A 16489-nucleotide genomic window follows, 5' to 3' on the forward strand; every position below is an offset into this window, starting at 1 on the left:
CTCTTACTATTCTGGCGCAGTGCTGCGTTTCGCCGTAATCGCTTGTCAGCGAAGTGAACACAGCACCGTGCCTTCCCGTGAATAGTAGAAGCAGGGACGTCACGGCCACATCGGCATTCGCAGGATAGCGCCGCCCTGTCGCTTATTTGCTAGCTTATCCTCTGACAAGTCAAAAAGTCTTCCTGTCGTGGCACGCCATCTATGGGTTACGACACCACGTCTGTCATTCCCCTTCGTACTTCAAGCGTTTCTCTTCTTGCTATGAAAGTATTAGCCGTTGCGGCCACCAATTCAAGCAGCGAGAAAAATTTCAGCGCCGCAGGATTCGTAATGAAAGAGCGCCGCTCTGGTTTCCATCAAGCCATCATCAATGAACAACTTGCATATTTAAAGTTATAAATCTATACCTTTATGCATTGTGTCTTGTCATCATCATCATCATCAGCCTGACTACACCCACAGCAGGGCAAAGGCCTCTCCCATGTCTCTCCAATTAACCCTGTCCTTTGTCAGTTGCCACCACTGTATCCCCGCAAACTTCTTAATCTCATCCGCCCACCTAACTTTCTGCCGTCCCCTGCTACGTTTGCTTTCTCTCGGAATCCACTCCGTTACCCTTAAGGACCAGCGGTTATCTTGCCTTCGCATTACATGCCCTGCCCAAGCCCATTTCTTCCTCTTGATTTCAACTAAGATGTCATTAACCCGCGTTTGTTCCCTCACCCACTGTGATCTGTGATCTGGAATGCGAGGTCAAAATTTGAATGTCATTGAAATAAACTCATTTTCCTGAAATTCTCTTTTTGTGTCGTCGCCGCTTTGCAGGTCGGGCCGAGCACGAGCGTGCTCAGGGTCCTTCAGTGTCGGGCCGGGCTTCCTGTCGGTAGGTTAACTCCCTGGCCGGGCGCGGGGTCGAAATTGCGGCCCGTGCACAGCTCTATTCCGAAACCTAATCACATATCCTTTTGTGAAAAAAAAGCTATGTGCAGAGTTTAAATGGTGCAAGCATGAAGCTACAATGAAGTCAATTACAGACTTCTGTGCCTCAGTCACAATTGATGCAGTCAAGTATTATTTCGTATATTTTTTTTTTACCCAACAGACATGAAATGTGTGAAGATGAATATGTACCGAACACATCGAAACATCAGTTGTGATGCCTGAAAAAAGTTGTACTGCAACATATAAATGCTCAAGTCTCGATAAGCAGGAATACTGAAGGGGAATAAAAACAGTTTTCTTTTGTTCGGGCTCACGCACCTGCTACAAACATATTCTTTATACATAGCAATAAAACTTCAAAAATAACTGTTTAAGAAGCCTTTTGGTCAATAGTATAGCTAAGTATGACTAAGGAGTCCGCAAGAAATGCACGGAAGCAGGCATGCAGTGTGACAGCGCAGAGCGGCAGGTGCGCTTTTTAATCTCACGCGCGCTGAAGAACATGGGTTTATGGTTTATTGGGGTTTTAACGTCGCAAAACGACTCAGGCTATGAGGGACGCCGTAGTGAAAGGGGTTCGGAAATTTCGACCACCTAGGGTTCTTTAACGTGCACTGACAACGCACAGTACACGGGCCTCTAGAATTTAGCCTCCATCGAAATTCGACCACCCCGACCGGGATCGAACCCGCGTCTTTCGGATCAGCGGCCGAGCGCCATAGCCACTGAGCCACCGCGGCGGGTCGAAAGACATGACGGGGACACGCCGAGGAGGCAACGCTGCAGTGCTCGCTGCCTCCTCGCCTCGGCTCCTCGCGAGCAGTCCCGTCCGCTGACGAGCGGTGGCGGGGAAAAATCTAGGGAAAACATGCCTGTCCCAAACCGGACATGACGTCATTAAACATCACGTGACCCATGACGTCACGCGTATGACGCCATTTTTTTTTGACCAATCAGCGTTTCCAGCCTACCTACCCGCAAACGTTTGTCACGACGAGACGCAGGCCTGACAACATGGAGGAAGAAAAACTAGGAGGGACCATGACGTCACAATCTTGAAGCCTAGTCATAAAAAATATAATGGAAAGCATCATGGGAAATAGGCCCTCACGTGACAAGGCAGTGGTAGCTCTTAGCTGGATTTCGGTTTCGGTTTCGCTCTCTCGCTGTACGAGCAACTAGGCGACCATCTGCTTGCGTTCACTGACGGCTCCGTGGTGAGCGCAAACTGCTCGCTCGCCGCAGCGGCCACCATCCCCGAGCGACGCGTGCGCTGACTGCGGCGCAGTGGAGACACTTGGAGCACATGCTCCTTCGCTGTGCCGCGTCGCGAGATTCTCGCGGCCTGCAGGGCGCTGGGAATCATCCCGGACAGTCTCGAAGCGCTCCTGTGGCCGCGCGGCACTGCGCGCACCTGTGATATTCTAGCCTCTATACCCGTGACAGAACAGTGGTGAGCCTCTGTGCGTTCATCGAACAGGCGGGCTTGACTTCCCGCTCGCTCTTCGCCAGGTAGTGCACGCGTGACACGAACGCTCCGTGGGTGCTACCTCCGACGGTATACGCGGCCGGGCGCCCCACCCCGGCCGCTAGTGCAGTATGCCGCGCGCGCGATTAGTCCGAGACAGGACGCTACGAGCGCGCGGCTATGTATACATACAGTTTACTTCTTTTTGTAAGTGATTGTGCGCAGTGGCCGGGAGACCCCGCGCAGGGGCAGACGTAAAGCCGCCGGCACTCTCTCTCGACAGCGAGAGAGAGAGAAATACTTCACTGCTGAATTTCACGTCGGAACCGCCTATGTGCGCGCGCGTATTCGGCACGACTTGTGCCTTGAGAATAGCGGAGAACGGAGGGCCCATGGGCGGGCCGAAGTCCGCCTGCCCGAGAAATAGAATCTTGCGCAGCGCGCCGGAGCGCTCGTTCAACACGTCCGTCCGCCGTGAGCGCTCTGGAAGCCGCTGCGCCTTTTTAGAGGCTCGTTTCTTCGCCTACACTCGAGTTCTCCGCTCATAGCATGCGCTGAAATAAACGCTCCGTATGCGTGTATAACGACGAAAGGAATTCCTCTCCATTCTCTTTATGAACCACAGTTGAACAGTGACGAGGTCGCGGCCGCACCCTTTGATGAAAAGTTTACCCGCAGTTTTCTACAGTGCACCCAAAAACTCAAGAGTGTAATCAACAGAGACGCGGAGCCTGCAGACAACCTCGAGCTCGGTACGCATTCCGCCAAAGCGCTGCGTTGCGCTACTTCGGAGCACGGATGTTCACTAAAAAGCACCGCTGGCTGGCAGTCTGGTAACTGTGGAGGAGGGCCTATTTCCCATGAGTCAGTGCGCAAAAGGGCCCTCGGCAGCGGCGTCAGAGGAGGATGGCTTGCAGAGGCTGAGCGCACTCCCTCCTAGTTTTTTTACCTCCATGCCTGACAAGAATGTACAGGGTGGTCCACTCTAAGTGCGAACACAGCTCCGCGTGGCCGCGCTACGTGGAGCGCCAGCGGATCCGGCGCGTTCGCGCATCGAAGCAAAGCCGCGCAGGCGCACAGGGGCCCGGGGGAGGAGCTTCGTGTCGTCTGCTACAGCGCTGCGCGCACCTCAAGCGAGGTGCAAGCGAGGTGCGCGCCAGCGCGGTAGCAGACGACACGAAGCTCCTCCCCCGGGCCCCTGTGCGCCTGCGCGGCTTTTCAAGAAACCGTTGATACGATAAAAGATAGACGAGACATGGGCTATGAAAGCTTGTCGCCCTGTAACATAATGTCTAGTGACTTCAAACATACCATAACCATGGAAGAACTTCGTCCTGATATAGAAGATGAAGAGGTAAAAGGCACAAATTCCAGACCGCTGCTTACAAGATGTTCAGAAAGGTAATCGATAACAGAAATCAAAAAACCTAAAACTTCATCAACCGCGATGTTTGGCTGATTTTCAGGTAGGGTATTTTACACTGAGGTGTAGAGCTCTATGGTGAGGTGTCTAATACCCAGCCTACATGGGTTTCCAATTTTTCAAATTCGTCCGGGTCGTCCGGCAGCGTAGGCCATGTGAATTCCTTCTCGCTTGTACGCGTCCTGTTCTGCTGGTTTCCTACCCGCGTGCCATGTACAACTACCCCGACAAGCTACGCTTCTACAAAGAGACTACGTAAACATCACGGACTTCACTTGTCATAAAAAGTTTAGAAACTGACGCCCTCCAGTGGTGACGCCATTGGACGTGGGAAACTGCTGTAACCGAAAACTTAGCATAGTTATTACCAATCAAGAAAAGGCGAAGTGAGCATCTGCATACATACCGATTCGACCTTCCTAGATTCAAGATTCTTGGTGTAAACAGCCTGTTCAATTTCGAAGCAAGTCGTCAGGAAACGTCGCGACAGCTGTTTACTTCGCCTTTAGAGCTTACCGTGCACATACATACACCAGTTTAGCATGCATTTTTCTTTTTAGACATGACATGCAGCCATGTGGCATGCCAGTTGAAATCTATTGTTTGGTTTGGTTTGGTTTATGGGCTTTAACGTCCCAAAGCGACTAAGGCTATGAGAGACGCCGTAGTGGAGGGCTCCGGAGATTTCGACCACCTGGGGTTCTTTAACGTGCACTGACATCGCACAGTACACGGGCCTCGAATTTCTCCTCCAAAGAAATTCGACCGCCACGGCCGGGATCGAACCCGCGTCTTTCAGGACATCAGCCGAGCACCATAGCCACTGAGCCACCGCGGCGGCGCAAATCTATTGTTTGATATCCTGAGATGCGGAGCTGCGCTATAGTATACCCATTGCCATTTTTGGTGAATAAATTGGAGGAGAAAGGCCGTTTTCTTTTAATTTCCCTCTGATTTTGTGCTGTACTCGATATTTGCTTTACGTCTTATCTTTGTTATCTTTCTCTCAATATGGACTTTCCGTATTTGTTTCTCTGATGTGAACGCAGTTCCATTCTTACTACTGTACTGATATCACTCACGCACAAGTTTCGCTATGCTCTAGCAGAGATATAGCACTTTTTTAAGTTTTCGCTACAATGGCTATACCCCCCCCCCCTTTTTTTTCTTCGTACTGGTCTAATATTTCTTGTTTCTTTGCTTGTTGTCTTTAGTGCTAATGCAGCGCCTGTTAGAACACATCGCGGCGACTGACATCTCCTCGCTGATGCATCAGGCTTGGTCAAGCTGCGACGTTCACTGCGTTCTCGCTCAAGCCACTTTCTTTCTCGAACAAGAAATGTAAATAAACTTACCCGTCTGGGAAGAGCTCTTTTTTTGCAATTTTCGCAGGACGGACGAAGGTTGGCATCAGCGACGATACATTCAAGGAATCTTAATCTGTCTCTTTTTATTCCCTAAATATAGCATTACATAGGACTATAGGCGGTGAGCACTTTTCGAGTTGCACGTCTGTTTCGGTCGAGAAACTTGGAGCCTTCAAGGACAGTTCAGTGCCCTCTGAGTTGCGTCGAGTGGCACTCGGCTCCGGAGAACTGGCCGATGCAGGCAGCATAGGCTAGTGCGTGCGGAATGTATGTTTGGTCGTGAACTCCGCTGAAAAGGTGTGCCCAGGCCCCAGCAGCGAACACCGCAACGTCCTCGCCGCTGTGCGTCTCCAGCCGCTTGTTGAACGCCGCTTGCTGTGTGTAGTTCATCGACGCTGCCGGTGGAAGAAGAGATACAGCGACAGTTAGCTCTAGCTTCACATCTCATTTACTTCCTAATGTTGTATCGAGTCAAGTCAGTGACCACCCAGTCGCGTAACGTTGAGCTTCAGGTGATCTACCGGCACAGCAAGCAAGTATAGTGAGTACATTTGTTCCTCTTACGCTCGAGCATGTGCGCTTATCAAGTACACGTACCCAATATTTCAATAGTATCAGTGAGCATCAAACAAACTCTTGGAGAGCGATGTGTTACGAAGCGAGGCGGAGAACAGACCAGAATACGCAGATGAGCAGAAACGGATCCAGTGCCTAGCGCCGCTCCAATTTCTCACCGAGTGCTGCACGGCCGTTGGTTCGACTGTTGTGTCAGGCTGCTTAAGAAATCGCCGGATATACTTTCACTTAGGAAGGGCGTTTTTTTGGCGCGCCTTGAGAAAACGGCACTTCCGGAGCACCTCGACATTGGTGGCACCGAGAGTTCGAAGCCCATAAAGCAGCTAACCGGCATCAGTGTTTTACTCATTCTTTGGCGACCTTTTCATTGCAGTCGCGTCCATGCTAACGATGCTCTGGGCTTCCGGGTGGCTATATGCCGGATGGCGGCTTATTCGGGACAAGCTATTTTCGAATGTACCATGCCATATTGTCGTGCAGTCCGGCGAGCAGTGGTTCTAAAGAACCGTCGGTTAACTTGCATTCGCATTAATGCCGTACCCACGTCCATTTCTTCCTCCTGATTTTGTATAGGATGTCATTAAGCGAAGGAGTAAAACTGCGCAAAGAGAACGGGAGAAAAGGCACACCTAAGTACCGGGAAGGCTGTCGCCTTTTCTAGGGTTATGTGAGCCTTTCGTCCCGTTCTCTTTGCACAGTTTAACTCCTTCGCTTTAAATATACAAGCTAGCCCGCAAGGGTGTCGTACTTCAGTAGATGTCATTAACCCATGTTTGTTCCCTGACCCGCTCTGCCCTCTAGCTGTCTCTTAACGTCGTACTTACCACTTTCGTTTCCATGGCTAGCTGCGTGGTTCTCAATTTAAATTGAATCCTTTTCGTTATCCTCCACGTTTCTGCCTGATAGGTGCGTACTGGTAAGACACAGGTACAGATACTACCTTACCCATATTGCAAACGAGACTGCCCTCTTTATCTCTTAACGCATGCATCTGGTTTTTACCTCTGCCTAGTCCTGTAATTCGCCTCCATCTAAAGGCCGCCGCTGTGGTCGATATCGAAGCCGCTACATTGGCATCAGCAGCCGAACGCGAAAGCAACCAATCCGCTGCGACGAATCGATGGTGCAGTGGGCGTTCGATAACGCCACCTGGCGCGCCTACAGTGCTACATGAGAAATCGACGGCTACGACCCTTGCACATTAGACAGTTCATTATTAACTATTGCTGAAAATATTGTAATCTACATGCATTCCATCTGCACAATTCTCCCAGAGAAAAGATATTACGAAAGCAAACGTTGAGAGTGGTGGCATGCGAAGGCATGGATGACAGAGTGGATTCCAAGAGAAGGCAAGCGTGGCAGGGGGCGGCAGAAAGTTTAACTGGGCGGATGAGATTAAGGAGATTGCGGGAATACGGTGGCCGCAGTTGGCAAAGCAAAGGGTTAAGTGGAGGGACATGGGAGAGGCATTTGCCCTGCAGTGGGCGTAGTCAGGCTGATGATGATGATTACGATCATTCCGCCTTCCAGAGCTGCACAGCATTTCTCGTGCTCATGTTCAACCAGTAGGATCGGTGCTTTTGGACCGATGCTACCTTTGGCGTCAGGCTGTATATCGCTCTTTAGCACAGGAAGTCGACCAGAGCCTGCTGGCAAATAAACAAAATCTAATAGAAATTAATCTCCGTTCTGCAGCATTCTTGTAAGACGGCTCTTGAAGGGTATCTCAGCTCTCGAAGTGGCACTCCTAGCTCAAAAAAGTAAATAAAAAACAAATAGCGTTCATTGAAAGGAAGATTCACCCGGTACACGCAATAGAAAAATAGCAGAACAACCCCAGAAATTGCTAATACTAAGGTAGCCCAAGTGCATAAATGCAGATCAGAACGACCGATTCCTCTAACTAGTGTGGGTTGTAAAACGTTGAGCAAACAATTTATAGCGCTATCATATACCAACTTGACTATCATGAGTATTTTACAGCAGTTCAGCATGGCTTTTTCTGTACCACTCAGTTACTAGTAATGAACTGTTTTCTTCTTTGGCTGTGTTTATCAAACCGATGGTGTATTTCTAGATTAAAAAAAAGCCTTTGATTCTGTACGGAATGCATTATTATTACGCAATTTATTTTGTGTCGATCTGCATCCCACTGTCATTAATTGGCTTCATTCGCAGCCTCAGGGCCGCACGCAGCGGGTTTTGATTAAAGGTTATTGTTCCGTTTACGTAAATGTCTCCTCGGGTGCACCTCAGGGGCTTGTTCAACGACCCCTTTTTTTCGATTTACGCCAACGATATGGCTCTGGACCTCAGCGGCGAAATTCGGCCGTATGCTCGCGTCTGTGTCGTTTACCGTGTTGTGGAAAGTTCTGGTGCGTTAAAACTATAGTGATACTTCGACTCTATTCAATGCTGAGCCTCAGAATCCACATGTCTTTGAACACTACAAAAAGCGAACTTACCTCGTTCACTCGAAAGCGTTCCCCAATATAGCGTGGGGATGGTTGGCTTCCCCGCGGGGCACCCTCGCTAGGATAGTTAGTTACCAGAACTAACGAGGGAGCGCGCCACCGTCTCAGCTACGTGAGGGCTTCGCACGGCGTGATTGCTGCGCATGCGGGGGATACGGCTCTCTTAGCTCGGGAACTTGGCCGCGTACGAACTTGTCGGCGCGAGCCCTTGTGGTGCGAATGTTATCCCGCCAGCTCGTTCCGTCCGGCCTCGGATTTTGAACCTCTCTCTGGCGTGGGCGAACGTTCACTCGTAACCTTGCTGGTGAGTCGGACGTCCTCGGTTCACTAGCGTAGTTTGTTGCTTCAGTTCAGTTCAGTTGAGTTTGTTTTCTTTAAAAGCCCCCTGGTATCGGGGGTATTACATAAGGGGTGGGATTTTAATGAAATGAGCAAACAAAACAGCGAACATTATTTAGCACTGAAGGTGATCGGTTACATGTTCTTGAAAAGTAGAAGATGAAGCGATGTTGACGATGTCACGGGGTAGGCCGTTCCAGTCCGCTGCAGCTCGAAAGGAAAATGAAGCAGAAAATGTGGCAGTATGCGATGGCGGCCGGTCAACTTGTAGGGGATGACTGGTGCGGTGAGATATGCGTGCTGCAGCTGTGATATAAGGCGACCGATTGAGTGAAGAATGAAAAAATTAGTAATAAAGGGTGAGACTTGCAATGCGACGACGGAACAAAAGGGGCGGTAGTCCTGATAATGCTTTCAATGAAAAAATGCTGACATCGTATGAGTATGAAGAGTGGATGAATCGAGTGGCACGATTTTGGACAGCTTCTAATGGTTGGTTGGTTGGTTTATGGGGTTTAACGTCCCAAAGCAACTAAGGCTATGAGAGACGCCGTAGTGGAGGGCTCCGGAAATTTCGACCACCTGGGGTTCTTTAACGTGCACTGACATCGCACAGTACACGGGCCTCGAATTTCTCCTCCAAAGAAATTCAACCGCCGCGGCCGGGATCGAACCCACGTCTTTCGGGACAGCAGCCGAGCACCATAGCCACTGAGCCACCGCGGCGGCGGACAGCTTCTAATGCATTAATTAAGTAAGTTATTATTGTTGTTGTAGCAATAAATGGCTGTTTGTGTCAGCCATAATATCCTTGCTTTGTTCCCTCAGAGCAAGGCCCGCCGTGGGCAGCGTGCGCTCGGTAGCATACGCGATCACGGGGTTGGGTCCGGCTGTTTTCAATAGCGTCAGCCCTGGTTAAACGGGGAGAACGTATTCATCCCCTATTACAACCCCACATCTGGCGCACAACGCAGGGCCGGCGCTTGGAACATTGGATGACTGCCTGTTCGGTTCGCGGAACTTTTTTTGTCCGGACTTGACAACTGCTGTGCCTAGCGTGATTTTCGATCGCTAGTGCCTGCGGTCTGCTTTCTTGAGTGCGAGATGTGTTGCACTGCAGCATAGTTGAACTGTTCGACATGCTCAGCACGTTTTTCATCAAGTTTTGTTCCGAAAGCAACACTACGCTAGTCGCTGAGCCATTTCTCGGGGAGCCCTAGAAAGGCCAAGCTGCGCATGCGCGAGGAGCGGGTGACATCACACGGCGCACAGCTGGCGCGCCGGGGCCGCCGCCGCCGCGCGCTCTCCATCACCTCGCCGACAGTCTCCCTCTCTCTCTCCCTCTATGATGCGCAGTAGCGATCGCGCATCGCAATCTGCGTGGTTAGTGGTGTGTATACAGGGTGTCCCAGCTAAAGGTAACCAAGCTTGTAAAAAAGAGGATGTTCCCTAGCCCAGTGAGACCAACTGAGGATTGTTGACAGTCGCGTGTCCTAGTCTGCTGTATTTTTTATTATGCAAACGTGATTAATTAGGAGAGACTAATTAGCTAACTTTTTAATTATTGCCTTCAGGAAGAAAGTGTCAATGCAGGAGTTGTAGATCCCATAAAAAAATAACCGATTGCCGTGTTTTCAGCCAAGTACCACTGATACAGCTTCTTTTATTTGATTTAAAAGAAAGCCCGCGAAATACAAAAAGAACCACGTGATAGGGAAGCAGTTTCAGCGCTCCCAAACGACCGGCCAAGCAACGACATTCGCTTATCTTTGCAACGCAGTCCCGAACAGGGTTCGGCGTTTTGGGGTGGTGGCTAGATAGAATGGTGGCTAGAGGTGGTGTACTCTCTTCTTGTCCGTCGTCTTGTGTGACTGGTTTTTTCTCAGTTTACAATGTACCAACTGGCCCGCATTTCAACCCTTCTGCTAGATATGCGCCAGGAACTGCTTGCGTCATGGAAAGTGAGCGGGCACTGCTTTTCAAGGAAGTGAAGCGCGGCTCGCATGGAGCGCTTTTTCACGCGAAACCTCGCCTAGAGTGATGGCCTTGTGGCCGTGCCAAGGTGGATGTGGCCATGCCGCGAACTTGAACAGTCACGAGCTGAAAAGACGGTCGGCCTGGCGCCGATGCGAGAGTTGCTCGCGTATATCTCGCAACCATCGCAAAACGCCGAACCCCGTTCGGGACAGCGTTGCAAAGATAAGCGAATGTTGTTGCTTGCAAACTGCTTCCCTATCACGTGGTTCTTTTTGTATTTCGCGGGCCTTCTTTTAAGTCAAATAAAGGCAGCTGTATCAGTGGTACTTGGCTGCAAACACGGCCACTGGTTATTCTTCTGTCTCAGTTTCGACTCTGGGAGGCATGATTACGGGAGTCGGGTGGCCTGGGTACATTGGTGCCCCTACCAGCTCGCTGGTGTTGCAGCTTGGCACCGGGTGCTCCAACACCTTCCGATATGGTGGGCGCCGACCGCTCAGAAGCTGCTTGGTGCAGTGAGCGGGGTAGGACCACCCCACAGAAGTGATGTCTCGTCGCGGCTGCTCGCACGTAACCCTTTTCGGGTCTTCACTTAGTTTACGGCCATTATCAGCGGTATCAGCGGTTTACGGCCATTAGAGCGATGCAGCGATGGCGTAGAGGTAGAGCATCCGCCTCGCGTGCAAGAGGACGGGGGCTCGAATCCCGGTGCCACGCAATTCTCCACCGGATTAAAAAAAAAAAAACTCCGCTTGTCGATGGAATTGCATAACCAGGCTTGGAGTGCGGCCTGATTTCGGTGACCAGAACCGACAACGCACTTCCTCACCAGAACAGGATTTGGCCACCCTGGTGTGGTACTTGGCCACAACCTTCTATGAGCAAACCAATTAACCCTCGGCCCTCAGTTCCCAGCGGCTGCGGAGCAACTGACCAAGGCGGCGGTCAGATCTGTGACGCAGCGGAGGGGCTAAGAATCTCTGGCTCCGGACAGGCCGCCATTGGAAACTGAACCTGGCAACGTTTAACGCAAGAACCTTATCAAGTGAGGCTAGCTTAGCAGTGCTATTAGAGGAATTAGCCGGCATTAAATGGGATGTCATAGGGCTTGGTGAGGTTAGGAGGACAGATGAGGCATATACAGTACTAAAGGGCGGGCATGTACTGTGCTATCGTGGATTAGGAGATAGGCGAGAACTAGGTGTGGGATTCCTCATTAATCAGGATATAGCTGGCAACATCGAGGAGTTTTACAGTATTAACGAGAGAGTGGCAGCTGTCGTAATTAGGCTTAGTAAGAGGTACAAGCTGAAGGTGGTGCAGGCCCACGCGCCTACATCAAGCCATGATGACCAGATAGTTGAAAGCTTCTATGAAGATGTGGAATCGGCAATGACCAAAGTAAAATCCCAGTACACTGTACTGATGGGCGACCTTAAGGCGAAGGTAGGTAAAAAGCATGCTGGAGACCAGGCGTTAGGTGACTATAGCATAGGTTCAAGGAATAGTAGGGGAGAGTTATTAGTAGAGTTCGCAGACAGAAATAATTTATGTATCATGAATACCTTCTCCCGCAAACGAGCAAAGAGGAGGTGGACGTGGAAGAGCCCCAATGGTGAGACTAAAAATGAAATAGACTTCATACTGTGCGCTCAACCTGGCATCGTAGAGGATGTGGAGGTGCTCGGAAAGGTCTGTTGTAGCGACCACAGAATGGTAAGGTCTCGCATTAGCTTAGGTTTGAAGAGGGAACGGAGGATACTAGTGAAGCGGAAGGCTGTTAATGAGTTAGCGTTAAGAGGGAAGATAGAGGAATTCAGAATGTCGCTGCAGAACACATTTTCCGCTTTAACTGAAGAAGACGAGTGTAGTGTTAAATCAATGATAATCTCACAGCTATCGTTGCGGAGTGCGCCGCAGAAGTAGGTGGTAGGATGGTTCGACAGGATACCAGCAAGCTATCTAAGGAGACTAAAGATCTGATTAAGAAACGGCAAAGCATCAGGACGTCTATCTCCACAGACAGGATAGAACTAGCAGAGCTATCGAAGTTAATAAATAAGCGCAAGGTAGCCGACATCAGAAAGTTTAACATGGAGAAAATCGAGCTTGCTCTAAGGAACGGAGGTAGCCTAAAATCAGTGAAGAGAAAACTGGGGATAGGTAAAAACCAGATGTATGCGCTAAACGACAAACAGGGCAATGTCATCAGCAATATATGGATAAGATAGTTGAATTAGCCGAAGAGTTCTACACAACTCTATACAGTAGCGAATGTAATCATCAAGTTACTGAGGGAGGCAGTCGAGCACAGCAAAGGGACATCCTGCCAGTAACGAAGGAGGAAGTAGAGAAAGCCTTGGGAGCAATGCAAAGAGGGAAAGCAGCTGGTGAGGATCAGGTAACAGCAGATTTGTTGAAGGACGGAGGAGAGATTGTGCTACAAAAACTATCCACCCTGTATACGCAATGCCTTGTGACCTCGAATGTACCAGAAGCTTGCAAGAACGCTAACATTATCTTAATTCATAAGAAAGGAGATGTCAAGGACTTGAAGAATTACAAACCAATCAGCTTATTGTCCGTTGCCTACAAGGTATTTACTAAGGTAATCGCTAATAGAGTCAGGACAACCTTGGACTTCAGTCAACCAAATGATCAGGCAGGCTTTCGTAAAGGATACTCGACAATAGACCACATTAACACTATCAATCAGGTGATAGAGAAATGCGCAGAATATAACCAACCCCTATATATAGCCTTCATTGATTACGAGAAAGCATTTGACTGAGTGGAAACCTCAGCTGTCATGCAGGCATTGCGGAATCAGGGTGTAGAATAGTGTTATGTGAAAATATTGGAAGATATTTATAACGATTGCACAGCTACTATAGTTCTCCATAAAGTCTGCAATAAAATTCCAATACGGAAAGGTGTCAGGCAGGGAGACACGATCTCGCCAATGCTCTTCACTGCCTGCTTACAGGAGGCATTCCGAGGACTGGAATGGGAACAGTTGGGGATAAGAGTTAATGGAGAATACCTGAGTAATTTGCGATTCTCTGATGACATTGCCTTGCTAAGCCAATCAGGACAATAACTGCAAAGCATGATCAATCAGTTAGACAGGCAGAGCAGAACGGTGGGGCTAAGAATTAACATGCAGAAAACCAAAGTAATGTTCAACAGCCTGGCAAGGGAACAGCAGTTCGCCATTGGTAGCGAGGTGCTGGAAGTAGTAAGAGAATATGTCTACTTAGGGCAGGTAGTGACCGCAGATCCGGATCATGAGAGGGAAATAACTAGAAGAATAAGAATGGGGTGGAGCGCATATGGCAGGTTCTCTCAGATCATGAATGGCAGTTTACCAGTATCCCTAAAGAGAAAAGCCTACAACAGCTGTATCTTACCAGTACTCACCTATGGGGCAGAAACGTGGAGGCTAACAAAGAGGGTTCAGCTTAAATTAAGGACAGCGCAGTGAGCTATGGAAAGGAAAATGATAGGTGTAACGTTAAGAGATCGGAAGAGGGTGGAGTGGGTGAGGGAACAAACGCGGGTTAATGACATCTTAGTTGAAATCAAGAGGAAGAAATGGGCTTGGGCAGGGCAGGTAATGCGAAGGCAAGATAACCGCTGGTCTTTAAGGGTAACGGAGTGGATTCCAAGAGAAAGCAAACGTAGCAGGGGACGGCAGAAAGTTAGGTGGGCGGATGAGATTAAGAAGTTTGCGGGGATACAGTGGCGGCAACTGACAAAGGACAGGGTTAATTGGAGAGACATGGGAGAGGCCTTTGCCCTGCAGTAGGTGTAGTCAGGCTGATAACGATGGTGATGATGATGATCAGCGGTAGTTAGGCATAAGCCTTTTCGGAGCTGCCTGCACCACGTCGGGAAAGACACGACCACCGGACCGTGATGCTGGGAGGGGCGCATCTTGCTGCGCACTAGTTTTTTTAACCTCGCACGAACTGAGAAGCCTCGTTCAACTTAAGAAAAAGCTTTGTTCACTCGATCTTTGCGTTTACACAGCCGCCTTACACGTTTTGCTAGCGACTTAAGGATTGCGTCACGAAGCTCATCCGGACACCATTCCCCTCCCATGACTTACGTTAAAGGTATACGGAGTGTGTTTCAAAATCTTGATCAAATGGAGCCACCCAGGCTTGCTGTCCTGTGCACATTGTCCCGCTGCCGCTTGCTGCGATGCAGCGGCCTGTATCCTGTTCGCCGCATTCATCTGGTACAGCCGTGGCGAGACCAGACAGCACCCACCTCCGGCTGCTGTTACCCTGGGGACTACTGCAGGATCCTGGCCTGCAGTTCCCAACCGGCCCTCCTCTTCGCGGGCCTGCGGACACGTAGTCCGCGGGGCCATGCGAGTCGCCCCAGCGGAGACCTTCACGCCGTCTTCGGAATACCGCAGAAGACTGCGTGGATGCTGTCGGCGTGACCTCCGCTTCGAGACCTGCCTCAAGGACCTGAAGACCAGGAGACTGCTCCATAGCATGTACTTTTGGGCGCGTGGGTCTACTTAAGGTTGAGGGGATGTGGGGACCTGCCCCGCTGGTCCCAAATGGTTGACTTCCTCTCGATGAACCCTCGATTTTGTCGCGTACGAACGTATCGGCGTGGCTCAACTCTCCGCCAGTGGGGTGAGGTCTTGTGGTGGGAATGTTCCCCGCCAGCTCGTCCCGTGCGGCTTCGAAATTTCCCCGTTGCCCTCTTGTGGGTGAACTTTCGCTCGTAACCATGCTGGTGAGTCGCACGAGCTCGATTCTTTAGCGTATTTTTTTGCTAGCTATAGTTATTATTGTTGTAGTAATAAATGCCTGTTTGTGTCAGCCAGAGTATCGTTCCTTTGCTGTGGGCTCGGGTACTCTGCAATGTTAGTAACCGTTAAAGAACCTCAGGAGGTCGAGATTACCGGAGCTCTACACTATAGAGTCTTTCGTAGACTCAGTCGGCTGGGAACGAAACCATAAGCGAAACCAAAATCCTATTCGAAATCAGGAGGAAGAAATGTGCGTGGGCAGGGCAAGTAATAAGAAAGCAGTATAACCGCTGGTCTTTAAGGGTAACAGAGTGGATTCCAAGAGAAGGCAGCAGAAAGTTATCTGTGTGGATGAGATAAAGAAGTTTTCTTGGATACGGTGGCCGAGGCTGGCAAAAGACAGGGTTAACTAAAGAGAGATGAAGAGATATGTAGTAAGACTGATGATGATGATTTTATTTGTGTCTTCGGTTTCACAGCAAATCTTATTTGCCATCCTACCCCTCCCCCCGCTTGCAATAACGCATACGGGCGCCGCAGGACTCTGCAACGAATAAATAAAAATAAACACCATAAACAGAGACGGCAAGGCATTGAGAAAGCACAGGTGGAGTCAGAGACTCGGATGGCAACCTCAAATAATCACATCAATCAGATGCAGAGACAACCGAAGCGGAGGAGGCGGCTATTGCGATCACAATAACGAAAGAGAAAAAAAAAACGAATACGATCATGGCTTCGCAAGAAGTGGGAGAAACTACATGAGGGTAGGACAGGGCAGGCAGGCATCTTGCGGTGGCTCCGGCGCGCGGCTGCAGCCACGGGCATAAGGGCCGAGGTGCGACCACGCTCGACGAGGCGAAGTGGCTGGCGTAGTGAAGCTGTCGCTTCAAACCTCCTGCGCCGCTATATCGGCCCGTACAAAGTTCTTCGTCGGGTAGGTGAAATGCACTGTGAAGTCATCCCTGACGAAATTACTTCGTCCCAGTGACGCCGCGTACGAGAAGTTGTCCACGTCGTCCATGTAAAGCCCTATTACGTGCAAAACGACGCTGTGTTTACACTCTCAGTGTTTATTGCGCACAGTTAATTTTATTTGTTTCTATTACGTTATTTATTTTAAAGCATCGCGTAGAGGCTTCTTTG

At 49.9% G+C, this 16489-nt stretch overlaps 1 protein-coding gene across 5 annotated transcripts in view; it reads right to left on the reverse strand.

Moving 5' to 3' along the window:
• Positions 1-5263: 5263 nt before the first annotated feature.
• LOC149345374 (alkaline phosphatase-like) overlaps positions 5264-16489 on the reverse strand; it is a 244372-nt gene continuing 233146 nt past the window's right edge. For 4 of the 5 annotated variants that reach the window (XM_089546606.1, XM_089546603.1, XM_089546601.1 and 1 more), the window contains one exon: positions 5264-5595. In XM_089546606.1, coding sequence (XP_089402732.1) covers positions 5384-5595 — 212 coding nt within the window. In that variant the 3' untranslated portion in view covers positions 5264-5383. Of the gene's footprint in view, positions 5596-15778; positions 15888-16489 lie in introns of those variants that run through there. The other variant, XM_089546604.1, reaches the window with a different exon arrangement.

The sequence above is a fragment of the Amblyomma mixtum genome, chromosome 5 (genome assembly GCF_055824585.1).
Source record: "Amblyomma mixtum isolate Tamu chromosome 5, ASM5582458v1, whole genome shotgun sequence".
Classification (NCBI taxonomy): Eukaryota; Metazoa; Arthropoda; class Arachnida; order Ixodida; family Ixodidae; genus Amblyomma; species Amblyomma mixtum.